The following is a 26,042-nucleotide window of genomic DNA, read 5'->3' on the forward strand; positions in this document are numbered from 1 at the left end:
GTTTAAAAAGAACCTGGATACAAACCACAATGCCTTTGTTTTAAATCCTGTCCAGAGAGTGAGCTGGCTTGGCGGAGGTTTGCATTCACTGAGTGCTTCTTGTTACTGGTAATTTTAGGTGCTCGTTGGCACACACCTCCACATTCATATGAAGTCTTCATAATGAAAATAATAAAGTCCAAGCACCAGACGTGAGCCGTGAACACAGTACGTACTCAGCATCATCATTAGTCAGCATACTGAGCAATCCAGTGAATACAGAGCAATAGTATGATAAAAGTGTAGTGTTAAAGTGGTGTGTGGGTTCGGTAAATAATTGCAATACTCACAATGTAACTGTGTTTTGGTCATGAGGCGAGCATGGTTTAGTGCTCCTCTGTTATTTCTGTGCCCAGGTAATGCAGGGAGCTCTTTAAAATTTCATTATGAAGAATTGTATAAGGTACTTTCAGCTGCTCCCCTACTTCCAAAGGTACCACAGCAGCTGGTCCCTCATGTTTAATTTGGTGCAGATTTTATACTTAATGCCCTTCCTGAAGCAACCTTCTTTATGGGGACTTTGAAGCCTGCACGAGGCGTGCATTAGTTCATAACTCCTTGGACTGGGGTTGCGTCTGCCCCTAGGTCTCAAACTGGAAATCTTTTTCATGTAAGGTGAAGGTGCTAACCACTCCATCATGGAGGATCATCATAAGGAATTTGATGCTGTGGGATGCTAAGGATAGTGGGTGCTGGACATGCCTGCGAGTCGTCCATCTAATAAAAGTCATTAGAGAGAAGCAGGAAAATCAGTCTAATAAAGGAAAGAGGTTGGTGCTGAGTCTTGAGTCTTGGATGAAGGCCAGAGACATAATTTAGTTAGTGGTATGTGTGTGTGCATAGGGGTGGGGTTGATACACAGGGGTGTATTGATTGGTGGGTGTGTTTAACAGGGACCTGAAGCACCACAGCACCTCCTCCCCCACTAACACAAACCCCTCTCTGAATGAGACTGTATCTTCAGGTACATTATGTATAAGTGCTACAAGCTGTTGTTGTGCTGCTCATCGATCGCCTCCTTTTCTGAAACCAAAATAAAAAGGACCTGTCTGATAGCGTGTCGGGACACATCAATAGTAAACCCTTCAGGTCAGTATTTCAGAATTCATGAGCACCGATCCTTTAAAAAAGAGAGAAAGAAAATGTGAGAAAACGTGGAGAGCAGCCAGCACAAGAACCATACACAGGTTATCCTGGATAAATAAGTCTGCAGATTTCCCATTCAAATTCTGCACAGGTTACAATAGCACTACTGATCAGCCACAACATGGTCTGTGCTCTGACTCCAGCAGGGCCTGCTGTGATTTGACCCGGTGGGTGTGTTCTGTTCTTTCTCCAGGTGTAGCTGCTTCCCTTTTGTACGTCTGACTTGACTCAGCAATAAAGCCAGAGTACTTAATGCCAGAGAGAGGAGCACGCTGGTGCCAGAGAGCCGTTTTGATTTGCACTTTATGAGCTGTGTGTCTTCTGGTGATTTACCCTTCGTAACTTACTCTTTTGTTTGGTGGCCAACTTCTGGACTCTGTTATCTTTGTTTCTCTCTTTTTTTCAAGGTCGTAGCAGAATTCGCATCTTTTACATTTTTATTATTAATAAAACCCTTTACTTGGATTATTTTGCCTTTTAGGTTACTTTCCCACTTCCCCAGTTTAGGCAGGCAACACAGTGACCCAAGGTTTCCCAGCACAGCATTTCAGTGTAAGAAGAATGGGCCTTATTTACTTCACCTTGCCATGTGTGCTGTGGAAAATCAGGGTTTGTAGTCCTGACATTTTAAAATGTATTATGAAGTCCTTTTAAATAAGTAAGAGGCTCTTTTATAATGGAAGTCCCGCTCAGTTCAGCTCTTTGTGTTGCTCCATGTGGATGCTTGAGCGTCGCTGTGCAGCACTGATGGAAGTCCTGCTCTTTCATCTGCTGCAGGGGGAAAGCTGTGAGCTCACCCTAAACTGTACGTTACAAAGGTAACTCTGCTTCTGTGAATCACAGATCTTTCACAAACGGGACAACAAAATCCCACGTGGTAGCCTACAACCGGCCTCTCAAAATCCTTATGCCCTGAAAGATTCACAGAGACCAGTGCGGCTGTTTTGTTCCCTCGCAACTTAACAAGGTTGATGACTCATCCCAGCCAACGATCTTACAAAAACACAATTCCCACTCGCTGATCACCTTGTACTGGCTAATGACAGAACATCCAGAGCTAGCACAGACCCAGAGGCCACGCTGAGCAATTAACCTTAGAAAATGTTTAAGGTGCCTTGAGAAATACTCTGTGAGCTGCATTGACCTAAAGGATGAAAAACAGTTATAAGCTCACATCAGCAGCCTTCAGGTTTCTTTCAGGGACTCCAGTGACCTTCAAGTGGCTTGATCAATGATATAAACACTGCTCCAGTGGTGTCCATCTGAATGAGCCTTTCAGAACAGATAAGAGGTGCTTCATTGCCGAGGAGACTGTTTGAGACGTGTGCTGTTTTTCCCTCCAATGGTTTCCAAACTCACTGGACTGACCTCTTCTGTCATATCAGCCCTTCATCTGTGAGGTGAGGCATCTTTTTGATCACCACATGGACAAACTATGCAACAGAACCGCCAGGCATGAGTAAGGCACTTGTGTTCTAAAGTTAATGGGGGAAGCCTCTGACCCATCTTCAGTCTCCACATACACTCGGAAAAGACAGCTCAGGGGAAGGACCCTGCATGGGGCTCAATGCACCTTTGCTGGCATGAAACTGAGACATTAGGTCATGCTCTGTCTTAGTCCAAAACACAAATGGCCACTTTGACAGTTGCTACGGTCCTTCCGTGTCCTGCCTCTTGTGCTTCTCCTACTATTTGTTTGAAACACAGCTTCCATTAGTTACACAGATGGTGGAAATCCAACTCCAGTGTGCAGGTGTTCTATCAAATGCGGCATTTCCTCTCTTTGAGGCAGACAAAATCTTTATCTGATATACAAAGCAGACCAGGTTTCCCTGAGGTGATGCACACTTGAAAAATTAACTCACAACAGCGGCCAAGCTAAGAACTCCCATCCAGAGCTGTGACCAGGCCACTGAGCACAAATCAGTACCTCCAGGAGGCGCATACAACTATTTGCATCTGCAGTGCCAATTTCACACATGTGGGGCAAAACTGTAATCCTAACAAGGTACTAGCAGCACAGGTGCTGTAGCCAAAGTCAGGAAGGAAAGCTGGCAACAAAAGTAGGCTTCTGCAAGTGTGCAAGTTAATCTTTTAAGTCTTTACTCAATCAATAAGTTATAAAGGGCAGATCTCACTCTAATTAAATTTGTGCACACCATTTAACAAAAGTGTTGATTCAATTATGGTGTGCCTGACAAGTTTGTTCCTATTTTTTAACACATGTAGAGACGTAAACAGACAACCGGAAGTAACATTAAAAATATCTGAATAATGATTCATTCTAGATTTTTAAAAGTGAGGGAGGGTGAACAGATACAAATTTACACCAAAATAAATAAAAAATTAAGATGTTAATAAACATGAACGTATTATTCAGAGCAGATTACGATAAAATAGAAGAAATTAATTTATTTAGGAAATAATAATAATAATAATAATAATAATAATAATAATAATAATAATAATAATAATAATAATAATAATAATGTTTGTTGTTTGGTTTTATTGCTTTTGCCGCTCTCTAGTGGATTCACTTTAAAACTACATGACCTCCCATAATGCACTTTCTCCTTTTATTCCCATCATTCCTTGCAGCAAACCTTCTGCACCGGTCAAGATGGCGGACAGAGCAGGTACCGTAATGTGCCTTCTCCCAAAAAAATATTGTCCTGTTTTTGTTTTATATGTCATCATCTTGGCATATAACGAGGCTTTTGGGGACTGAGGGGTGTTTTCTATCAGACAAGCCGTGAATTCGTCACTTGAAGGTCTTTTTCGGACTGAAGGCCTCGCTAAACCCTTTGAGTCACGTCAAGGACTTTGCGTGTCATTGGCGGATTTACTGTGAAAATAAATCTGCAGGCCGCTTTTTTACATTTAACTGCACCTTTCAGAGTGACCTACAGCTTGGATGAAGCTCTAATAATCGTGCTGTTGATAAACGTGTCGATTATATAACGGTTTCTTTAGCTAGCTTGCTCGGTAGCACGCAAACACGGTGCGATTAGCACAAACTAGGATGGTCTCTTTGACCAACTTTAATTGTAAAAAAACATAAAGAAGAACTTGGGTGCTTGGGTGCCTTGTTGTGTGCTTTATGGTGTTTTTGAAAAGCGGTCCAGCAAACTTTCATTCATTATGTCATCACAATCGGCTACACACACCTGGTAAATTTCAAACTAGCTCCTAGCGAGTCGGCTGCTGTGTTTTGAGTGTAATTGAATTACTGCGACGACTGAAAACATGTTAACAAGTTGTTAATTATTTTGCAGAATTAAGAGCTTCGGTTTTTAATTAGTCTCCGTAACTCTTAGCCTGATAATTATTTGAAAGGTTAATAGTTTATTGGATATTTTAAAAAAAAAAGTCAGAAAATATGTAGGGAAATTACAATTTTGTATCCTCGGTACACGATGTTGCCACTTTTTGTCTTCTTAGACAAGCGGTTTAAACGTGTTTTTAGATTGCTAATGTTTGTAATTCAGTGGCATGTTTTTATTCTTTGTTGACAGTGTGCATTTTCAGTGATGACGCTCTTTTTACGTGTTTTTAGTTTCCTTAGCTGAGAAGCGGCTGATGGACGTGAAACTCAACGAGCTGGGAGCCTGGCTTGGAGGTCGAGACTTTACTCCCAATGGCATCCTCTCAGCCATTCGCAGGGGTGAGTACATCTTGCTCCGACTACTTCTGGTGGGCAGGAAAAACGTTTTTCTTTTCTTTTTTTTTATCTACTGGAACTTGGTTTTTAAACACTGACTGATTATTTATATACATTTTTTTCAGCTTGCACTCTCTTCCTCACCTCTCTTATGCACTGTCGGTTGCTTTGGATCTTTGACCCCCACATATTTAAACCCATCCACATTAACTACTTCAGCTTATTGCATCTTTATGGTTTCACCTGTAACGCATCTGTTATGTAAGGAATGTTATTTATGAGGGCTCAGCTCTGCCTTTGGCTAGGCGCTTCCTTAGTACAGGGGTCCTGAACCTCTCCAGTGACTTTATCAGAAAATGGATATGTATATAAAAATAAACAATGGCTTTGTGTGTGAATATTTCAGGTTTTGGCATTGATCAGATGTCCAACTCCAGGCCTCGGGGGGGCCAGTGAGGCTAAATTACCTCCTCAACATGTCTTGAAGCTCTCAAGAGGCCTGCCAATGAACTAATCATTTCATTCAGTGGTGTTGACCCAGGGTGTTATCTAAACTCAGCAGGACACCGGCATGGAGTTCGACACCCCTGATCTAAAACACTCTTTACATTTACCAGCAGTACAATTGTGTCCTTAAACACAGATTCTTAAAAAAATATTTTACGATGTGCATCATAGCTCATGTTTATCGCCTTGATTTTTGCTGAACCTCAGTAAAAATGGTCAGCATGGCTGTGTAGTTTTAACTCCCAGTTGGTATGGATTCCAGATCTAAAAACAAAAAAGTGTGAGGGGAAAATGGAATGATTTCTTCACTTTCACCACCAAGTATTTTTAATCTAAAGCTGGACTTTAGTTAAAATTATGTTGAAAATTGACTGTTTTAAAGTTTTTAGATTTCACTTTGATATATTGTCTGATTGGGGCCCCTTAAGATTGATTTGCACAGAAACCTGGGTTGAAAATTATACCTGCTCTGTCTCAAAGTGGATTTAAAAATGCTAGTTTAACTCCACTTCTCTTTTGTTAGTAATAAGTATAAAATAAAGTGAAAATCCAGAATTGAAGTACAAAATAATCAGAAATGGCCCACTGGAGAGTAAGAATCTACTCATTTAGGCTACTTTACACTTAATCTTAGTATCCTTCTTTACATGAGGCTCGTGCTTTGTGGTCTTTTATTTTTTTGAATCACAAATTGCTGAAAAATGTCTCTTGACAGTAAAGGTTGCTGACCCCTGTGCTAGTAGCTTTACTTATACTTGGGACACTAATTTGAGAATCTGGCCTCAGTAGTAATTAAGGTCACAGAATGAGTGCTCCTCTTGCATGTATTGAATACTAAACAGGACACTTGACCATGCTGTTTTCTCTTCTAGGCCATGACAGATACTACAACAAGTACATCAATGTGAAGAAGGGGGGCATCGGTGGTGTAGCTATGCTGCTCGTGGGCTACGTGGCCATCAGCTACTTATGGGAATACGACCACATCAGTAAGAAACACACTCTCTTACAGAGCCTCTTTTCTTTCTTTGCACTCCTGTCACAGTTAACCTCACTGGTTAAAAAAAAAAAGCTAATATGTTAAACGACTTCTGCTTCTTTTCTTGTAGAACACGATCGCTGGAGGAAGTACCACTGAGCCCCTTCAGGAACGCGTCAGCTCTTTCTATCCTCGGCTCTGTTCATATGTGATTGTTGTGACCAATAAAAAAATAAGGATAAGGATTTACTGTTGTGAGTGTACTGTGTAAATCTCAGAAGTGGCTATGAGAAGATCAGAAGTGAGGGGTAAAAAAAATTAATAAAATCTGAAACAAGAACATTTATTTGTACAGACAGAATATGTTCAGACTGTCAACAAAGCGTCTCTTCCAGCTGCTCTGCACTACCGTACCTGCCACACACGGCTGCTAAACAGAGGCTGAAATGTCCAGAATGAGACCGTTGTAGCTAGTGTGGATTTGGGCACTGAGTACAAGCTAAATTACATTCCTAAGATGTTTATCACATTTGTTCAATTTTTTTTTTTTCCACGGTCAGACTTGGAACATAGCAGTGGCAGTTGCAGTCACATGACCTGAGGAACAACAGCACCTGTATTGGTGTTTGCAGCAGTCTGGACCCTGGGAGTGACTCTTCAAAGTCACCTGTACTGTACAAACCCAGCAAATCAGGCCGGATGACCTTTTTTCTTGTCACTTTCATGTGTCCACAGGCCCCCCTCCCACTGTCCGTGTCTGTCGGGCAGCAGTTAGTCTTTAAGAAACACCAGCATGTAGAGCAGTCTTCCCCATTCTCTCTTCTGCTCACATCAGGGGTGGTGCGCTACAGCACTGAGGTGTTCGGCTGAAGGTTACTGACCACTCAGGAAGGCGAGATGGCCTTTAGTGCATTTGTTGGCATAGTGGCCCTTCTCGCCACACTGCAGACAAGAGGAAGACGGAAATGAAGCAATTAACGACATTTACTGCATGTTCCAGTTGTTCCCAGTAGCGAGAGAAAAAAAAAAAAAAAAATCCTCTAATTTTAAAGGAGATTGTTTTAAGGGTGTTTTCCCTTCATTATTTACAGTCATATGTGCTGTGAGATTGGTGGCTCTGTTAAAAGTGTACAAAGTTTAAATAATGATATCAGTGAATGTCCAAGTAAATCCTATAACCCAAAACCCCAGGCTGTTGGAACAGCTGCTCCACCCACATTCATACATGTTCAGCATACAATTTGCAAGAGACAGCCAATCAGAAAAAAGTGGGAAGCAAACTTAAAACTGATGATTCCAGATTGTGTTTGAACTGAGGAGCCAGACTCTTGTGCACATTTTTCATCCCAAAGAGATTTGTGTCACCGCCTTTTGCTTTTAGGCAAATGTGTAAAGTACTACACTGTGGAGAGCCAAGAAATTCAGAAAATTGTTCCCCTTTAAGAAGCTGGATAAATTCACAAGAGCACCAGTGATCCATCTTATTCAAGGCTCACTGCAACCACGCAGAGGAAACCAGTATTATAGGTAAAACCTTACAAGTGCATCTAAACTTGAGAAAAGTCTGGTTTTAATGATCTAAATGTATGGCCGGTGCATGCTTTGGCAATATAACCAACCACAGTTTGATTAATGATTGCAATTACGACCAAAGCGAGAGACTGGCATAGCTTTAATCACACAGATGTACAGCCGACTCACCTTGTAGCAGGTGACTTGGTCCAGCGGACGAGGCCCTCTGTTGGCATTTAGATTGTTCTGCTGAGACACAGTAGTCGTGTTGTTCTGCTGCCGCTGGGCTGGGATGGAGTTGGTGAGCTGGATTAAGGAGAGCGACGAGCGACCAATGGTAGGCACGGGCTGCGGCAGGAGGCAAGCAGAGAGACTGTTTTCACTGTGCACCTCAGCAACAGGAACGAACAGTTAAATAGAAGCACCGAGAGTCATGCTGATTCATCCTGTGAGATGGATCCACGCCGGCATCGGGATGCATCATTCGAGTGTTTGTGTGCATTCTTACCTTTGCCTGGTTCTGGTTTTGCTGTGGGAGAGGAGGCTGTTCAGAAGCGCCCATAGGCAGCTCAAATCGGGGGCTGTGGAGGAACATCAACGTATAATTTACGTTACTGCAGGGTGAAGTCTCAAAAAACTTTTAATCCAGCTATCCATCATTATAAAATCAAACAAAGACCATTTATACTGGAGTGTAATGTAATGAAATTCCTGCACAATTGCTTGGCAGATTTAACCAACTTAATGTGGAGCAGCGGTCCTATCAGGAATCATACCTGTTGTGTAGGAAGTAAATGTAAAAGGACTACTTACTGCATAAATTTACAGGACTTTCCTTCTGGACAGAAGCCCACCAAGTAGTTCACACAGATCACCCTTCTGGTATGTCGGTGTCGGCAGTCAGGACCTGAGGTAAGAAGACGGAGACACAGATGAGGACAAATAATAAGACGTATTATGTTTTTCTCCATTTAAACCACAGAACAGACAGGCTACGTCTATAAGCAGTGGGTTTGTGGTATTAGTACCAGAATTTGACCTTACCGTGTTTGCAGAAGCCTCGGTCATACCAGGGACAGTCTTTGATCTTGGACTCTGGATCTATGTGTAGGAAAGGACACTCCTTGTTGCTGCATTCACCTGTGAGGGTCGCAGAACAAAACATTAATCAGTACGGCATTCATCTGACAAGATCTGTGCAAAGTTTAACCAAATAAATGCACTCATGATGTCAACTCACCGAACTTTGAGTAGAAGTAGCATTCAGGCATCTTGGTCATGTCGTATTCGTGGAGAAACTCGCACTGGTCTCCCTTCTTACACAGACCTCTGAGCCAGTGCTTACACACCACTGTCTTCTCTCCACTGATGTGACGGAACGGACACATCCCACCTGTGAGACACAGTGCGCTTTGTGACCTTCTCCTCATTAAGACACACATGGCTCTCAGTGTCATGCTGATCACTTAAAACACAATTTAGTACTTTAAATTTGGACATTTTGAGATCAGCAGAGACTGGCCTAATGGCAGGGATTGAAATGGTTACAAAAGTGATTAATAAAGATGGGGGGGAAAGGTCATTTCCCTTGAAGCTATTAGAGGAGTAATATAATTCACAACATTATGAAAATGGGCTATTCTTGGAAATCAGTGAGGTGCAGGCTACTGTAGCAGTGCGTAAACAGATAAGATAGAACTTTATTAATCCAGTATATCTAAGGCTGTATTTAGACATGAGAGGTCGAGCTTGCTTAAAAAAAGGTCAACCAGCACCGATCTGTGCGTTTGAGTGGCGTGAAGTGTCTAAACTTTAACTTTACGGAAGTTAAAGAGTTCATTGTTGGGGCCGTTCACGCTGCAGTGACATCACCACAGAGTTGAGACCATGTTGTGATTTTACCTTTCTGACACGCAGCTCTCATGAAGAACTCACACACAGCAGACCCGGACTCTGCAGAGACACACACGATCACAGGGTCAATGAACATAAGTAGTCAGTGGCGGTCAACTCTCCCCTCGTCACTTTTACCGTTAATTCCGCTTAAGGTTAACCCGCAGCGGGCTTAGTACCAGCTAGCATCCCAGCACTTACTATCCATGCCGGGGAAAGGCAGCGGCTGGGCTCCCAGCTGCTGCTCCACGGCAATCTCCAGGTCAAACTTGATGTGGTCCACGTTGGCCAGTAAATCCTGCATGTCCCCTGCAGTCTATTCACTCCTCCGATCAGATAAATGTCCGTTTCGGTTAAGCTAGCTCGAAGTCTAGCTACTAGCTACCAAGTTCCCTCTCAGCCTGCTAAGGCGGCTAGCCAAGCTAACTGATAAGTTAGCACCAAACTCCGATACCGAGAATACAACAGATGCCGTAGTTTGTAGGTCTAATGTCGGTTTTAAAGACAAGCCATGGACACGACCGGCCCGTAAATGTTTGTATGTCCCCGAACTACTCCTTGTTCTGTGTGGATGATGGGAGGCGCGCAGGCTGACCTCCGACCTGACAAAATCAGACAAGACTAAACGATCGCAGAGCGCTTCGTTAAATCCACAACTCAACAGTAAGTTTCAGTTTTTCCACATGATGAAGAAATGCTGCTTTAGTAAAATCTGTCAGCATTTCTCTTTGGGCTTAAACTGTAAGAAATGAGAAAAATTACAGGAAAAAACCGTGGAGCCAAAACAGAAATTTCTATAGTAGATCATTTGTAATCTGAATGTAAGAGCATTGAAATCAGAAATTACTGTAGTGTAGCATGAATAGCCAGGGGGGAGCTGGAAGGAAAAGATGTAAAACTGATTACATTTGGATTCTGGTGCCCCTTTATGTCTGACACCATTGGTACAAAACATATTTTATATCAGTCTGTGTGGTTCAGAGGCCCGACAAGGTTTTATTCAGCTTCACTGAAGTGTTTTTTTTTTCTTTATAAAATCCATCGCTGTTGCTTTCGTGCATTTATTATGATTATTATAGAGCTTCTCAGTGGGAAAGCTGAGGGTACTGGGATGTGTTATTTTGATCTTCAATGATTGATTGATTGAATCTTTATTTTGAACATGTTGAAAAAGTACAACAAAATAGAATTAAAAGAGACAAATGAACAAAGCAAAACAAAAGGAAAACGAGCAACCACAACTCCAAATAACGTTCATGTTCAAAAAGGAGCAGGAAGAAGCATAAGCTTATTTAATCCCACCCCTTTTCCACTATCTAGTATCAATAGACTACAGAAATACCTCATTGCAATTACATTATATGTTATGTGTAATTTTTTTTTTATATATATACATATATGTTTCTATCTATCCATACATACGTATATACACACATATACACATCATGTTGAGCAAAACCTGATTTTGGCTCATTTGAACCCAAACACTAATCAACACTTCTCAAACCGAGCTTGTCTGTTGATGGAGTTCAAGTTCAACTTTTATTCGCCACATGCAGTGCAGGGCAACCTGCCCCCCGACTTTACACACACAACACAGACATCACATAGGGATACAAGTCAGAGAACGGTTGCATTACAGAAAAAACAATGAAATATACACTACAATGGGAAAGTACAAGAGGAAAAAAAGAGACCTCTACTCATACTGGGCTATAGGAGGACAGCATGAGAACAGGAAACAAAAAAACTCCTCAGGACAGAAAGCACATAAATGTCCACAGTACAACATTATAGAGCACGTGACGAGCAACAGGGTTGGGTAGGGGAAAGGAGTAATCCCAGGCAACACAGCAGCCATCCTGCCCCTCGCCGTCTCTCCAGTGCGGGTCCAGACCCGCCTCGTGTTCCCAGGAGGCAACAAGCATCGAAGGCATTGGAAGGGGAGGGGGGATGTGTGAGTGCTTATCAGTGTAAGTGTATGTGTGTCCGTGTCCATAGTTCAGCTGAGACAGTTTCCTTCGCCCTACCAGGCTAAGTAAACAGTCTATCAGTCCCTCCAGGGCACTTGGGCTCACCCGAGCCCAGACTTCTCCTTGAGAAAAGGGTGTCAATAGCATTCAGAGACCAGTTGATCAAATCCATAATTCTCTTTTAGGTTTTAGAGAACAGACTGTGAGAGAGTGTTCCAGGGAAAGTAATACACACGAGACAAGACAAGGACACAAGAGGCTAAGCAGGGAAGATGAGGAGAGGAGAAAAGTGCGACTGCAAACAAGATTCTAATCTAAAATAATCAAATGTATAGATTAAGAAAAATTTAAAACCCCCAAACCAGTGATTGTACCAACATTTGTAGTTTTCAGTAGAAACATATCAGATTCTTGTTTCCAATAAAATTGGGACACCACGTAAAATGTAAATAAGGTTGTTTGTTTAATTTAAAATTGGTACAAAAGCAACATATGAAAGGTAGAAAATTAGATATTCTTTTTTTTAAATTGGATGCCAGCAGCATGCTATGCTGTTTCAGTGTTTTCTAATGTCCTGTATCACCTGATCTTTCAGGATTACTGACCGTTTTTCCTGAAAGAGACTATGTTATAGCATATACAGATTCATACAGCAGTATCCAGTTTGAGTGAAAATCCAAGTCCAGGATATCTCTTCACTGAGAATTGTACTAGGAAGAAAAAATGTCTACTGGAGAAAACTTATTTTCACCCTTTGAAACCAACGTCCAGGTTTCACAGGAACACAGGGTCTGGATATTCGACTCTCTGTGGACTCGTTCTCATCAAGGTGATTTGAATTTTAATGACCCCTTAACTTTTATTCTACCAGAATTTTCATTTGTCCAGTGCTCTTGTAATGACATTCCAGCCAGCATCAGCTGTTTTTCTATTGCTGCTAAATCAAGATTATTAAACCACTGTAAGCTTCCAATATCTACTTTACTTAATCAGAGTCCAGAGCACTGATGTACTTAGACTGGGGGAAAAAATAAAGCAAAACAAAACATAACAGCTGAGGTTTCGTTCATTCTTAGTTTATTCAGAATGTAATTATTTTATTTTCAAAGTTGTACTTACGATACTATATACTGAAAATGTGGTAGTTTGCTACAAAACCTCTGAAGTGTAATCTTAATAAAGATGAAAGTGAGATTTCTGATGAGCTCAAAGCTTAAATATGATTGTAACACCCGACCATGAAGCTAAATGGAAAACACGTAAAAATGGGAAAGGCTCAGTAACAACACAGAATAATTCGATGGTTATTAAATCTGTTTGAACAGAAATCGTGTCTATCCATGCGAACTGTGAGTCGACAGTCAAAATAAAGGAAAAACAAAAACCCAGCATCATATGCCTTCGTACTAATCTTCTTGAATCATCCGTTCAGCTGCATTTAGAGTCTGAACTGCGCTCTACAGCTCGGGTAGACCTGGCATTGGGAATTGTCCGGCGAAAGCCTCCACCTCAACCCTGATCTCCGCTACCCGCTGCTGGAACTTCTCTCCCTGGGATAATGCCTGAACAAACGCCTTCAGAGTGGCTTTGGGATCCAGACTTTTCTGCACCTCCACAGTCAGTTCAATGCCTGCGGAAGAATGGAAAGCATGGGTTATTTACATTTTGTTTGTGAGAAATCTTTTTACACCAATTCCTCCTTTAAAGAAATAAATTACCTCTGTGGATGAACTCAGCCACTTTCCTGAAGTCATTCTCCACCAAGCCTCTGGAGGTAAGAGCCGGCGAGCCGAACCTCAGGCCGCTAGGTCGCAAAGCACTTTTATCTCCTACAAAGATGTACGAGAAAAACTAAGAATGGGACTTTGCAGAGACACCAATCAAGCAAAAATGGGATCTATCTACTTAAAAAAAAAAAAAAATCTTATTGTACATCTTTAAATTTCACTTAACTTACAGTTTAACTACTGATTTTATCTACTGTTCTGAGTTTATCTACTGTTTTTTTTTTAATCAATTTTAAATCATGCTTTATTGTTTTTGTTTTTTAATTTCTGTGTAAAGCACTTTGAATCACCTTCTTGTTGAATTGTGCTATATAAATAAACTTGCCTTATTCCTCTGCTTCTGAGCATGTTTATGACAAAAGAATTTCCCTCAGGATAAATAAAGTTCTTATCCCATCTTAAATATGAAATGTTCCTTACTTGCCATACTCGTGTATGGAAAACTACTTTGCCTTACACACACACACACACACACACACACACACACACACACACACACACTAACTACCTGGACAGGTGTTTTTATTACAAGCAATGGCACATGCTTCCAGGACCTTCTCTGCTCGTCCTCCATCGGTTCCCTTGCTGCGCAGGTCCAGCAGGATCAGATGGTTGTCAGAGCCGCCTGCACATTAAGAGATTACAAAAAGGAACATTAGATGAGCATGAAGCTACAAATCATCCATCCACCTTTTTAACCCCACTGAGATAGTGGAGCGCTACACACTGGGCAGGCTACTCCATCACAGAGAGATGATCAATCATTCAGGCTCACTCAGGCTCAGGATCATCAGTTAAGTCAATGACCATATAAGGCTGATGCTGTAATTCAATTTTAATGAATTGATATTTTCCCCCTTTTCACCTACACGCTGCTGCACTCTCGTCTTCCAATCAAAGCAGTGCAGCAGATCTTTCATTAGGCATTTCAAAAGCTATCGTTTTCTTCTTCTGAAAAAGACTCAAAATCAGTTCTTTTGAGAGCAGATCCAATTTTAGGGAAAAGAAAGTCACATGGTGCAAGATCAGGCAAATACAGAGTGTGGTGTGGACCAAAGAACCTTTCAGAGAGAGCAGTGTGGGTCCTGATGAAAGAGGGAACCATTTTCCAACAGTTGTAGCCTCTTTTTCTTCACCCTTAGATAAAAATGTTCAAGAACCCATTTATAATAGAGTTTTGGTTCAATCCCTTTTGTTAATTCCTCTAGAACCCCGTCCTCTAATCCATAATTATGCTCTTAATGTCAAAGAAAACCGTTAACACAGCCTTGAACTTGAATTCTTTCATCCTTGGCAACCCAGGTGATGTCCAACCTTCTCCAGATATAAATACTCCGGATTTGCTTCAATTTGTTTCACGAGTTTATCCCAACCGTGGGATAAACTTTGCCTAAATGTCCTTCATGTTGTGCAAAGATTTCCCTAAGTCTCTTTGTTGATGGACACATTGCTGCAATCATTCTGACGCCTTCATTTGATTTGTTTTCGAACACTCGTTCTTGGGCATCCATGGTGTTCCCCGTCCTCGGCATCCTCCGAAACATTCACAGGATCTTTACTGCCACGCAAACACACATGAACATGCTGGCCTTCTGAAATTTATAAACAACCCTCTCTTTTGAACTATATATAAGGGAGGCTTTATAAAGCATCGCATGCACCATGTCTCATGTTCACATAGGACATCAATCAAATAAGATTGAGCAGGGATGGATGGTCAAGTTATTGCGGGATTGGAAACTTCAAGCCTCTTTTACTCTGAAGAATGAAAAAATAAAAAGTAAAGGGGCTTAGTTATACTTTTTGCATCCATGTTGATTGCTCTTCTCCCACTCAGTGTATTTTCAGCTGGCTGTCATGGCAATTTTCTCTTCCACTTGTCTATTATGGTGCTCTGCAGTACTTACCGGTGACAATCTTGTAGCCATGGTCAATAAGAGCGCTGGATAGAGCCCTGCAGTTAGCGAGAACCTGCAATTGATAGGCCTTGAACTCTGGTGTCATGGCTTGCTTCAGAGCTACAGCAACACCTGCCATTTGTAGGAAAAGAAACAAACAAAACATGAGCCCAGTGAGAGACATGAAAATTAGTAAAAAGCGAAAGTGGAAGAAAATGATGACCTGCGATGGCGTGGTTGTGCGGTCCTCCCTGCAGTCCGGGAAACACGGCCTGGTTAATCAACGACTCCAAGTTGTACAGAGTCTCTTTTCCTTTGGCATCCACATTCCGCACTCCTGAAGAGATGGAGTGAAGACGAGAAAGAGGAGAAGGTCAAATAAAAATAGTGAATTCACAGATATCAGTGTGGGGAAGAGCAGATTTACAACAAGACAAAGGGAGAAAAAGCTTCAGGTCCGTTTTATACCTTTTCTGTAGAAAATAAGCCCAGCACGGCAGCCACGCAGTGTTTTGTGCGTCGTCGTGGTAACAATGTCACAATGCTCAAAGGGTGAGGGCACCACTCCGGCAGCCACTAATCCACTTATGTGAGCCATGTCTCCCATCAGATAGGCACCGTTCTCATTAGCAATCTGCTTCAAGCGGGCATAGTCAAGGTTGCGAGAATAGCAGCTTGTTCCTGAGAAAGACAAAAAAAAGACAAAGTGTAGAGATTTTCTTTTCTTCCCCCGACAAATACCCTCAGATTTAAAGTTCCCAGTCACTGCTCACTGATGCATAAAAGTAAAAAGATAAAAACATAGGAGGGATGAACTACCTGCGATGATGAGTTTAGGGTGGAAGAGTCGTGCATTTTCCTGCAGCCTGTCGTAGTCGATGTAGCCAGTCTCTGGATGGACCTGGACAGAGAAGCAGCAGACCACATCATAACCAGGAGAATAACCTCCTCCTAAACATCAGCAAGACTAAGGAGCTGATCGTGGACTTCACTACAAAGCAGGCGAGGAATTACAAACCCCTCATCATCAGTGGCACGCCAGTGGAGAGAGTGGACAGTTTCCGATACCTGGGTGTCCACATCACTCAGGACCTGTCATGGTCCTGTCACATCAACACCCTGGTTAAGAAAGCCCGTCAGCGTCTCTTCTTCCTCAGAAGACTTAGAGACTTCCATCTGCCACTGAAGGTGCTCAAGAACTTCTACTCCTGCACCATCGAGAGCGTCCTGACGGCAAACATCTGCACCTGGTTTGGGAACAGCACCAAGCAGGACAGACGAGATCTGCAAAGGGTGGTGCGCTCGGCCGAACGCATCATTCAATCAGAGCTCCCTGACCTGCTGTCCATCTACACCAAGCGGTGCAAGTCCAAAGCTAGGAAGATTATGATGGACCTCTCCCATCGCAACAATGGACTCTTCTCACTGTTGAGGTCTGGGAAGCGCTTCCGCTCCCTTAAGGCCAAAACAGAGAGAATGAGGAGGAGCTTCTTCCCCCAGGCTATTCGGGGCCTGAACCAGGTGTAGGACTGGACTCTCCCACACACGTCACTATAAGACTGGACTCTCACACACGTCACCACACGCACCACCACACATTTCCTATAATCCTATAATTTATAATCCTTATAATCTTTATAATCTCTTCTGCTATTTGCACATTCTTTACTGTAAATTCCTAAGTTAATTTGTAAATTCTGTAGGAAACTGTAAATTGTAAATATTGTAAAACTTTCTTCTGTCATTTAATGGTCGGGCATTGTACAGCTACAAGCATTTCACCCCCATGTCATACTGTGTATGGTTGTGTGTGACAAATAAAATTTGAATTTGAAACCAAAATATAACACCTGCTATACACAAGATGAGGACAACACCACATAGTTGGACTTTGGATAAAACTTGAACCAAAGTGAAATCAGTTGTTTTGATTTTGCCCACATTTACAAACATAGACAGCCACAGCAGATACTGGTCAATTTTAATGAATCTGACGATATTTTTTTTCAGCATGAATGGCATCACAACCCGTGGGAGATTCAGTCAAACTTCACAGATGTGTAGTTCATTGAGTCTGAAGTACTCACTGGTGTTACAGATGGTGTGCTCCCACCACGAGGTGATTTCTAGTGCTCACTTTTGTTTCCAAAAATCTTATCTTTGACCTTATACACCACCTTAAACAGCAATATCTAGTCAGCCGATCTTATGACTTTAATTGAATGAATTTAAGTATGTAGACATGATCAGCGCGACATGCTGAAGTTCATATTGAGCATTAGAATGGGGACAAAAAGATGTTTTAAGTGACTTTTAATGTGGTATGATTGTTGGTCTGAGTGTTTCAGAAACTGCTGAGTGAGTGGCAGTTCTCTGATGAAAAAGCTCTGTCACTGTCAGAGAAGAATGGCCAAACTGCTTTGAGCTGATAGGAAGGGAACAGTAACTCAAATAACCGCCTTGATTCTGTGATTTGTCCCAGCTGTCGTGAGGAAATACCAGAGCACATCGCATCTTTGAGAAATTTGTTCCCAACTCCGACAGAGCCTTTTGGTTCCCGACCATACGTGCACATACATACCTTGTATGGCATGGACTCAAAGAAGATTGAGGTTGCCGAGATTTTTTTCTTCTCAGTCATGAAGCCGTGTGTCAGGTGACCTCCATCTGGAAGATCCAGCCCCATGATCCTGCCGTGGGGCTCCACAACAGCCGTGTAGACGGCGAAGTTTGCAGGTGACCCTTACAGAGAAGCACAAACGGTATGACAGTAAGTGACAGGAGCACGGCAGATGTTGCATGCCAACGGGTGTAGTCAGACTCAGATTTAAATGCATCCATATTTGATACCCGAGTATGGCTGAACGTTGACACCCCATTTCTCCAAGTCCAGACTGTAGGCCTCCAGTGCTCTCTTCTGACAAAGTCTTTCTAGCTCATCGATATGCTCCGTACCACCGTAGTACCTGTACACATGAATCATGCTCACCATTACAAATAATGTTCATAATGTTAATGCCACACTAATGAGATTGAGCCAGTTGGGATTTTAACTAGATTGTACCTCTGGCCAGGATAGCCCTCGGAGTATTTGTTGTTCATACAGGAACCCAGCGCTTCAAGAACAGCTCTGCTGGCAAAGTTCTCAGATGCTATCAGCTCCAAACCGTACGTCTGCCTGTGCTTCTCTTTTTTAATAATGGAGAACACCTGAACACACACACACACACACACACACACACACACACACACACACACACACACACACACACACACACACACACACACACGTTAGGTGGGAACTCTCAAAGGCCCATTATTAGGTACACGTTTATTAGGTAATTTGATGTTTTACCTCCACTAAACACAAACCTCTGAGTCGTTGACTGCCAGCGGCTCCAGCAGCATCTTGTTGTGCGATTCCCATTCTTCTTTGCTTATATGATGGGCGTTAGATAAAGACATGATTGCTGTTTTTTTCTTGGTCTCACAAAGTGGAAATCTAAAAGATGAGACTTTTACACAGACATAAAAACAAAAACAATATCAATTTGAAAGAAATGAACATCTGTGTGTGATGACACAGCATGCAGACAGCGCTGCTGACAAACTGGCCCTACAGATGCTCCATTATTGCAGCACAAAGCGTCAGACAAAGAGTGAATATGCAGCAGCACACCACCCCTGCTACAGTATTATAGTGATAAGGCTAAACTTTGAACCATAGCACTGCCCAAAAAGGTCACTGAACTACACCATAATCCGCATCACTGGTTATTTTGTAACCCAGATAACAAGCTCACTGCTCCATGAAATCCACAGCTGCCAGATCTTTATCAGACTGTCTCTCCTCATGACAGTCATGCATCTGTGCAGCGCATGCTTCTCATTACATCTCCTGACTGACCCAGAAAGACAGCAACAGCTGTTCAGTGCACACGCTGGCTAAACCTGAACTGAGAGGACCCCTGAACACATCATCAACTTTAAAAAACACAAAACGTGAAAACTTCTACCTGCAGAGCTAATCTGCTTTAACGAAGGTTAAAGTGCAAAACACATTTACTTCTCCACATATTTTCTCCCTGCTCGCATTAACATTACCGTCCTCTGTGTGTGAAACTTTAACCAGCTCACCGTCTGTGGAGACTCCCGCGCTGTCAGCCGTACACTGAGCTGAAGTTCGAGCCCCTGAGCGCCAACAGTAATATCTGCTTCACAGCGGAGGGTAAAGTCCGCCAAACTTCCCACCAATCAGCGCATCGCTTCTTCTTCGTTTGCTTTTTATCCTGCGTGCTACATTCTTTACTGCCACCTTGTGCTACGGGCACAGACATGAAGACGACTGTGAGGAAAAATGGAGATCAGCTCACCGGACACATTATTAGGCACACTTATTAGCATGCTCATTAACTAAAAAAAATCTAATCAGCCAATCACATGACAGCTCATCTCCATCTCTAGATCAGGTTCAAAGTAACCATCAGCACGGAGAAGAAAGGTGATTTAAATGTCTATTCTGAGGATTTGCTGTGATATTCCCACACAAACATATGTAGTTTACAGAGAATGATCTGAAAAGGGGAAAATATCCAGTGAGCAGCAGTTCAGCTAACCCCCTTCCACCGTAGGAATCTTACAGTGGACTGAAAGCAGGAGACATTGCATTGGAAAACTTTGCAAAGAATTTTATTTCTTGTAAATGTAGTCATTAATAATAGGAGGGGTTGTGGGTTGTTGTTGTTTTTTTACTTACCTCACATTGGCCATGTTTAGTAGCTGCTTTTCTGGATTTTTAATGTACAATTTTATATTCAGTTAAAACAAACATTACTTTTGTCCTTGTGCCTTACTCCTCAGTCCCTCACATAGACCGGTGTCTGTGGAAGAATCCCAGCAGATCAGCAGTTTCTGAAATATTCAGGCCAGCATGTTTGGCACCAACAATGATGCCACATTGAGTCACTTAAGTCACCTTTCTATCCCATTTTGATGTAATTCAAAATCAACAAATCAGTGCATTCCCAAAAGCACTGATTTGCTGCCAAGTGATTGGCTGATTAGATAGTTGAAGTTAATGAGCACCTAAAAAGATGTACCCAATGAAGTGGCCAGTGAGAGTATATCTATGCATACCATGATGAAGAACAGCTGTAAAATAGCACTTCTCATATCTAACTTTGGACTGTTGGTGCCACCACAAACACACGTCTAACAGAAATCACATTAATTGCATATGAAATCGTCCACAGTTAAGATCAAAGGATAGATAAATGTGATTAATAGCTTCAGTCATTTCAGTTCATTATAAATGTATAACTCCCAAAGAAATAAATTATATTTTCATTGATGCATCTTCTCATGTGTATTTAAACGCAATTCTGTATTTTTCTACAGTTTTGCATCTGTGGTTTGACTGAAGCTTGTAAAATGTTATTTGACTTTTGTGCGTCTTTATCAGTCTCTCACATCATTGTGGTGGAATTTGTGTGGGCCCACTTCTTAACTCGTGAATGACCTTTCTTACTGCAGCATGACAGACTTCAAATTGTTTAGAAATGACCTTATAATGCTCCCAGATTAATGTACAACAACAATTCCTCCTCTGAGATCAGTGCTGAGGTCTTTCCTATTTGTGTTAACATACACACAGCCCAGCAAACTGACAAAACCTCTGTTTTTATGGAGGTGGCCACACTGACTGATGATCAGTTTATCAAGTTCATTTGATTAGCAGAACTTGCCGCTACTTACTGTTTCTAACAGAATTAAGAGGGTAAGGGTGGACTTAGTTTTTCATGTGAGTCAAATTTAGGTTGATAGGATGAATGGTTTCTTTATCTGAGACTATTTGTGTGCAAGTTAATTTATTGTAATAAACATAATTTGATAGCAACAAAGTGTTGGAGTAAAACTTTAATTTATAATACATGCACTGAACCCATCGTGCCATGAGCTTTTTCATGTCATAGAATGAGTGTGGCATCTGGGACACCGGTCAAATCTTGATTTAAATGCTCCTAATTATTGGGTTGCAGGTAATGCTTCCATGCATTATACCAATGACTACCACAAAGCCATATTTTACTCATTTTAATTTATCAGTTACATTAACTGATAACTATTTGGTTTTTTAAATCTACCTAACGAATGCTGTCTAAACCTGCAGTGAATCGGCAGACTCCATAAAGTAAATATCAGCTGACTTCCATATCAGCGGACCCAGATGTGGACTCTTGCACCTGAAGTTACAAAAGTCTCCTCTACACCAGGACATTCCGGTAAAGAAGCAAATAAATGAACAGACACATTTCACTGGTTCATCTTATTAATCTGAAATATTTTCATGAGTCAGTTATATACAATGTAAGTCCCCCCCCCCCAAAAAAAAAAAACCCAAACAAAAAAAGAGTGGCAAAGCTCAGTTAGGAAAGTTGAAATTGTACAATGATGAGTTTACCATGTTCAATATCGAGGGGTTCATCCCAATGTACGTGAATTTGATTTCAATTGTAGCTTTACTTCCTGGAAGGAACGAGGCCGTTATTCCCACGCCAAAATATACATAACCCCTCTTCACTGGTGTCTCCTCCGACGGTCACACGTTACAGTAAATATCAAATACTCTTCATAGATCTTCCTTTAAAAATAGTCAAAGATATATTGCCTCAGTCCATGCGCAAGTGAAAACGCTTCGGATACTGTGCATCATTTGAGAGATAGGGAGTTTATTCCTCTAGCTGCTGCTGCCGCCACCGCCGCCGCTTCTTTTGCTGCAAAGAGAAAATTCAAGATGAAAACAGCCAGTTGTTGTAGTGGACGTAGGCTTGATTAACTACTAATCCACGACTACTGCAAATGCTGGGATTGTGTCAATACATTTCTGGAATCAGACTAGACATCATTACATGCTTAATAGACCATCTCAGAGCAGGAAATTAGTCACATGAATCACAATTTTTTTCGAGTGGACTAAGCAGGATTAAGTACTTTGTCAGCTTTCTTAATTTAATTCTGAACTTCAGTGTGCAAGACTCAAGTCACAGCCTGACCTGACTATCAGAAATGTATCTACACATGGCAACAACTGGGTATTATTGTCAAAGGTCTGTTTGACAGCAATAAGTGAGTATATTGTTAGCACAAGGATGCGACAAAATGTAATAAGCTTCAACTGTGTTTTGTGTTCTGCCAGTGTAAACAAGTGCTGGGTTTTTTTGTTGTTTTTTTTACTCAGAGGAGACTTCTTTCACACAGAAATACATGCACACACTGTACAGGACAAGAGAGATTTATCAACACTAACAAGTTTATTAAAGTACACCTAATATGCTCTTTCTGACTTTTGTATCAACTGTGGACACTCATGTTATCAAGGTCAACGGTACAAAAAAAAAAAGTTCAGGCTTCAAACTGCTCCAAACACTCAGTGTCAGACAGGTGTTTTTTTTCTACTGCAGAGATCCTGAACATAGTCATTTCAGGAAGATGGCTCTGGCGTGAACACAGAAGCCTCGCCCACCTGATGTTTCAAGCCTGCTGGTTGGGCGGGACAGCCAATCAAGAGAAAGGTTTGTCTTAAAGGAGGAGACACTAAAACAGCCTATTGCAGACAAAGGACATACCAAAATGCTCAACCAAAGACTAGTATGAGAAATATGGATTATTTTTGAAATGGGAATCATTCAAAGCTATTCTAAAGGAGTGGAACTGAAAACAAGCGTAACAGATCAATGCCGGGAGATACAAGTATGGCAAACATCAATTACAATACTGCCATAACTGTGACAATCTGGCTTTGTAACACCAATAATAACACTTTGACCATTGCTGCAACTCCTCAGGAAAAGTGCAGAGTAATCGTGCTTGCCCTCCACTTGGTATAAGACACAAGAAAAACAAATATGAGCTAATGGGAAAGAAGTGGGACATCTAGCACTTGCAAAATAAAGCAGGGGCACTAATTCAGGTTTTGTACGGTGTAACAGGACAGTGATTTGTCCCTCAACTAAGTCTTATCACCACTTTAAACTGTAAGACATATATTGTTATGTTGTATGACTGCCATTGAGTATTGCATTAGAAAAACAAGGTTTTAGGTAAATTATTTTAATTGATTTAGTAAACATAAAAAACACTTTATTGTAAGAGCCTCTCCTTGCTGAAAGTCAGTGAGGAAAGTAACTTATTTATTACTAACTGAAAACTGGAGATAAGATGAGTAAAAACATCATAAAACAAGTTCGGAGGTAACAGAAAGTGGACTGGTACTCCTATAGCACCTTTCCATTTTTAAACAGCCGTCTACAATCACACACAATAAATTAGTGCTTTTATCTAACCCTAAGCACCTTTTAATATGTAATATTGTAAACTAAACCTGTTACAATAATAAATATATAATACATACTGTATACTATTAAAAATAGTATGTATTTTCACTCCTCCAGCTGCCCTTAAGATATCATCGAAAAGAATGCTGAACACTAAAAAAAGTAATAGGGTGTAAGGTGTGCCAATAACAGTGCAGTTTTTCTGAAAATAAATGTAAAGAATTCACTTTCATTGCCAGTTTTCCTCACAGGAAACTCAACATTTACCACCTGGTGTTTAATTCAGTCTGTGCTGTTAAATAACCACTTATGAAATGCCTGCACAGCTGAGGTACTTACCTTTTTTCTCCTCTTCTTTCTTTCTTGCCGCATCCTCTCTCTGTTTTCTAATGATGGCGAGGCGAGCGAGGTCAGCTTTGGCCTGGTCTGTCTTGCCGGCCAGGTGCATCTTCATGTAACGCTCCTTGGCCTTCTGCTTCTCGATCTCTTCTCTGTGCAGAAGAACATGTTTCAAGGTTAGAGGAATGACAGGAGTTCAGTTTTCCTGTAATGTTCTACACACAAAAAGCCTTTATGACACATAGTCACCTCAGATTAGATTTGTGTGTACCAAGCAGCTTTTTCTCAAACTGTTAACAATTTGCGCTTCAGGTTCATAATCCACAATAGTCCAAATCTCATAAGCTCATTGAAAAGGTTTCATTTAATACTATACTTTCAAGTAAAGTCCCCTATTGGTACTAATACAAGGTGACAGGCTGATGACACACACCTCTCTCTCCTTGACAATTGCCGGGGCTCTTCCAGCTCAATCTGCGTCACCTTCTTGGACTTCTGAGCCACTCTGTTGGGGTTCTCAATTTCTATCAATCCCTCGACACCGGCTCTCCTCCTCTTCAGACAAACACCAACATCTCATACAGTGCAAGCCAAACACTAACCACATATTGAGATCATAAGAAGTGCTTTAAGTGTGCACATTAAATAACACATTGGCCTTTATGTACATGATGGAAAAGCTGTGGCAGTACCTGGGAATCTTCATCATCGCTGTCCTCTGATCCAGAACCTGGTAGCTTCTCCTCTGCTGTGTCATTCTGAGCTGCACCTTCCTGCTCCTGCTCTTCTTGCTCTTGCTACAATACATAAATGACTGTTATTTTTTACATAATACATAATAAAGATGTTTAACTAATCATCTAATCGCTGAGATACTTTAAGAAAAAGAAGTGCAATTTCAACAATACATCTCAATTTCTCTACATGATATATTTTTGTAAAATGGCATAACCCCCTCCCTTTTTTTGGTAGCTCATTAAATAAAAAGGTTCTATAGCAGATGGTGAAAACTGTAACTTTTCAGTCATTTACTTGTTTAGCTGTTACTTAATCACTTTGGTTCAGTATGAGTTGTTATGGGGGGGGGGGGGGGGGGGGGGGGACTGGCTTTTCTTTTTCAATAAGAAAACCTATGAAAAAAGTGGGTCGGACTGGATTCTTTGCTGGACCGATTCTAGCCCCCTTGCCTTATGTTCGACATCTCTGACGTAACAAGGATAACTTTCAATCAGGAGTGTCTAACAAAAATGTATCCGGCTATGTTTTATTCTTTTCAGCTGTTTTCGCGTTGCATTGTGGGAAGTGTAGTCTCCAGCCGGTCTACTTGTGTGGGACATGACTGAGTGTACACTCCACCAACCTTTCTCCTCTCCTTTTCTGCCTTCATCTGGGCATCTATCTCTTCGGGGCTGGTGTACGTCCGCATCCGACCCTTGTGGCCACCTTTCTTACCTGGAAGGACGACGAAAAACACAGATGTGATCGCATTTTGTACAGAGCACGAAAGAAAGAGCGGACAGACAGGCATCAGATGAATCTGAGCAGTTTATAGACATGCTGGCACAGGCCTGCTTAATGCTGAAACATCATTCAGAGCGTAGTTATGCGAGTTAGAATGCCGCCCGAGCGGTAAATGTCCATCGGGTGGCTAACAGCGGACAAACAAACATACAAAAATGATTTCAGTCCATTCAAACAACTTTTAGAGTCACTCTTACCTCCTTTTGGCATTTTAACAAACGAAGTCTTTACTATAAAGTCCCTAACCAGTGAACACTGACAGAAAACATAAATGTGACGGCAGCGACACAAACTGACAGCTGGCTAAACTCACAGTTGCAATAAGGAGCAGTATATTTTGCGTTGTCCAAGGATATGCCGGTTCATAAATAGTGAACACACGGGGTTTTTTTGGTAAGCCCGTATACCGCTATGAACCACACATAAAATATTCCAAGAAACGTGTTAGTTATTT

General features: G+C 41.5%; 4 protein-coding genes across 4 annotated transcripts; 1 reads left to right on the forward strand and 3 right to left on the reverse strand.

Moving 5' to 3' along the window:
• The first annotated feature begins 3,703 nt into the window (after positions 1-3,703).
• atp5mf (ATP synthase membrane subunit f) lies at positions 3,704-6,577 on the forward strand. Its single transcript, XM_086288712.1, has 4 exons — positions 3,704-3,821; positions 4,742-4,849; positions 6,226-6,342; positions 6,463-6,577. Exons 1-4 carry the CDS (start codon positions 3,734-3,736, stop codon positions 6,489-6,491), a joined length of 342 nt encoding a protein of 113 aa, XP_086144838.1. The 5' UTR covers positions 3,704-3,733; the 3' UTR covers positions 6,492-6,577.
• Positions 4,550-10,359, reverse strand: cpsf4 (cleavage and polyadenylation specific factor 4). Its single transcript, XM_086288711.1, has 8 exons — positions 9,939-10,359; positions 9,747-9,797; positions 9,085-9,237; positions 8,889-8,984; positions 8,658-8,751; positions 8,353-8,425; positions 8,034-8,192; positions 4,550-7,274 (listed from the first exon to the last, which is right to left on the reverse strand). The coding sequence occupies exons 1-8, from the start codon at positions 10,039-10,041 to the stop codon at positions 7,206-7,208; spliced, it is 798 nt and encodes a 265-aa protein (XP_086144837.1). The 5' UTR covers positions 10,042-10,359; the 3' UTR covers positions 4,550-7,205.
• Positions 10,360-12,554: 2,195 nt separating this feature from the next.
• Positions 12,555-19,685, reverse strand: shmt1 (serine hydroxymethyltransferase 1 (soluble)). Its single transcript, XM_086288713.1, has 12 exons — positions 19,533-19,685; positions 18,768-18,910; positions 18,460-18,605; positions 18,246-18,361; positions 17,977-18,137; positions 16,215-16,296; positions 15,864-16,076; positions 15,619-15,732; positions 15,405-15,527; positions 14,006-14,122; positions 13,429-13,539; positions 12,555-13,340 (listed from the first exon to the last, which is right to left on the reverse strand). Exons 2-12 carry the CDS (start codon positions 18,858-18,860, stop codon positions 13,168-13,170), a joined length of 1,449 nt encoding a protein of 482 aa, XP_086144839.1. The 5' UTR covers positions 18,861-18,910; positions 19,533-19,685; the 3' UTR covers positions 12,555-13,167.
• A 1,618-nt stretch (positions 19,686-21,303) lies between these two features.
• On the reverse strand, positions 21,304-25,938 carry pdap1b (pdgfa associated protein 1b). The gene is made up of 6 exons (XM_086288714.1): positions 25,786-25,938; positions 25,428-25,519; positions 24,760-24,864; positions 24,501-24,622; positions 24,068-24,219; positions 21,304-22,168 (listed from the first exon to the last, which is right to left on the reverse strand). The coding sequence occupies exons 1-6, from the start codon at positions 25,796-25,798 to the stop codon at positions 22,104-22,106; spliced, it is 549 nt and encodes a 182-aa protein (XP_086144840.1). The 5' UTR covers positions 25,799-25,938; the 3' UTR covers positions 21,304-22,103.
• Between the last annotated feature and the right edge of the window lie 104 nt (positions 25,939-26,042).

This window comes from Aulonocara sp. 'chitande type north' Nkhata Bay, linkage group LG4 (genome assembly GCF_057382095.1).
Source record: "Aulonocara sp. 'chitande type north' Nkhata Bay isolate Kocher_YH1m ecotype deep benthic linkage group LG4, A_spYH_male_GT1.1, whole genome shotgun sequence".
Lineage (NCBI taxonomy): Eukaryota > Metazoa > Chordata > Actinopteri > Cichliformes > Cichlidae > Aulonocara > Aulonocara sp. 'chitande type north' Nkhata Bay.

Excerpts from the sequence above, each read along its gene's own strand:
- shmt1 (XM_086288713.1), bottom strand. The coding sequence starts at position 18,860 with ATGTCTTTATCTAACGCCCATCATATAAGCAAAGAAGAATGGGAATCG. Across the intron at positions 18,606-18,767 it reads TGGCAGTCAACGACTCAGAG|GTGTTCTCCATTATTAAAAA; the intron begins GTTTGTGTTTAG and ends GTGTGTGTTCAG. Across the intron at positions 16,077-16,214 it reads CCCTAAACTCATCATCGCAG|GAACAAGCTGCTATTCTCGC; the intron begins GTAGTTCATCCC and ends TGTCTTTCTCAG.
- cpsf4 (XM_086288711.1), bottom strand. The coding sequence starts at position 10,041 with ATGCAGGATTTACTGGCCAACGTGGACCACATCAAGTTTGACCTGGAG. Across the intron at positions 9,238-9,746 it reads GAGAGCTGCGTGTCAGAAAG|GTGGGATGTGTCCGTTCCGT; the intron begins GTAAAATCACAA and ends TGTGTCTCACAG. Across the intron at positions 8,193-8,352 it reads AAAACCAGAACCAGGCAAAG|CCCGTGCCTACCATTGGTCG; the intron begins GTAAGAATGCAC and ends CTCCTGCCGCAG.
- pdap1b (XM_086288714.1), bottom strand. Across the intron at positions 24,623-24,759 it reads GCGATGATGAAGATTCCCAG|AGGAGGAGAGCCGGTGTCGA; the intron begins GTACTGCCACAG and ends GTTTGTCTGAAG. Across the intron at positions 24,220-24,500 it reads CAATTGTCAAGGAGAGAGAG|AGAAGAGATCGAGAAGCAGA; the intron begins GTGTGTGTCATC and ends TCTTCTGCACAG.
- atp5mf (XM_086288712.1), top strand. The coding sequence starts at position 3,734 with ATGACCTCCCATAATGCACTTTCTCCTTTTATTCCCATCATTCCTTGC. Across the intron at positions 3,822-4,741 it reads CAAGATGGCGGACAGAGCAG|TTTCCTTAGCTGAGAAGCGG; the intron begins GTACCGTAATGT and ends ACGTGTTTTTAG. Across the intron at positions 6,343-6,462 it reads ATGGGAATACGACCACATCA|AACACGATCGCTGGAGGAAG; the intron begins GTAAGAAACACA and ends CTTTTCTTGTAG.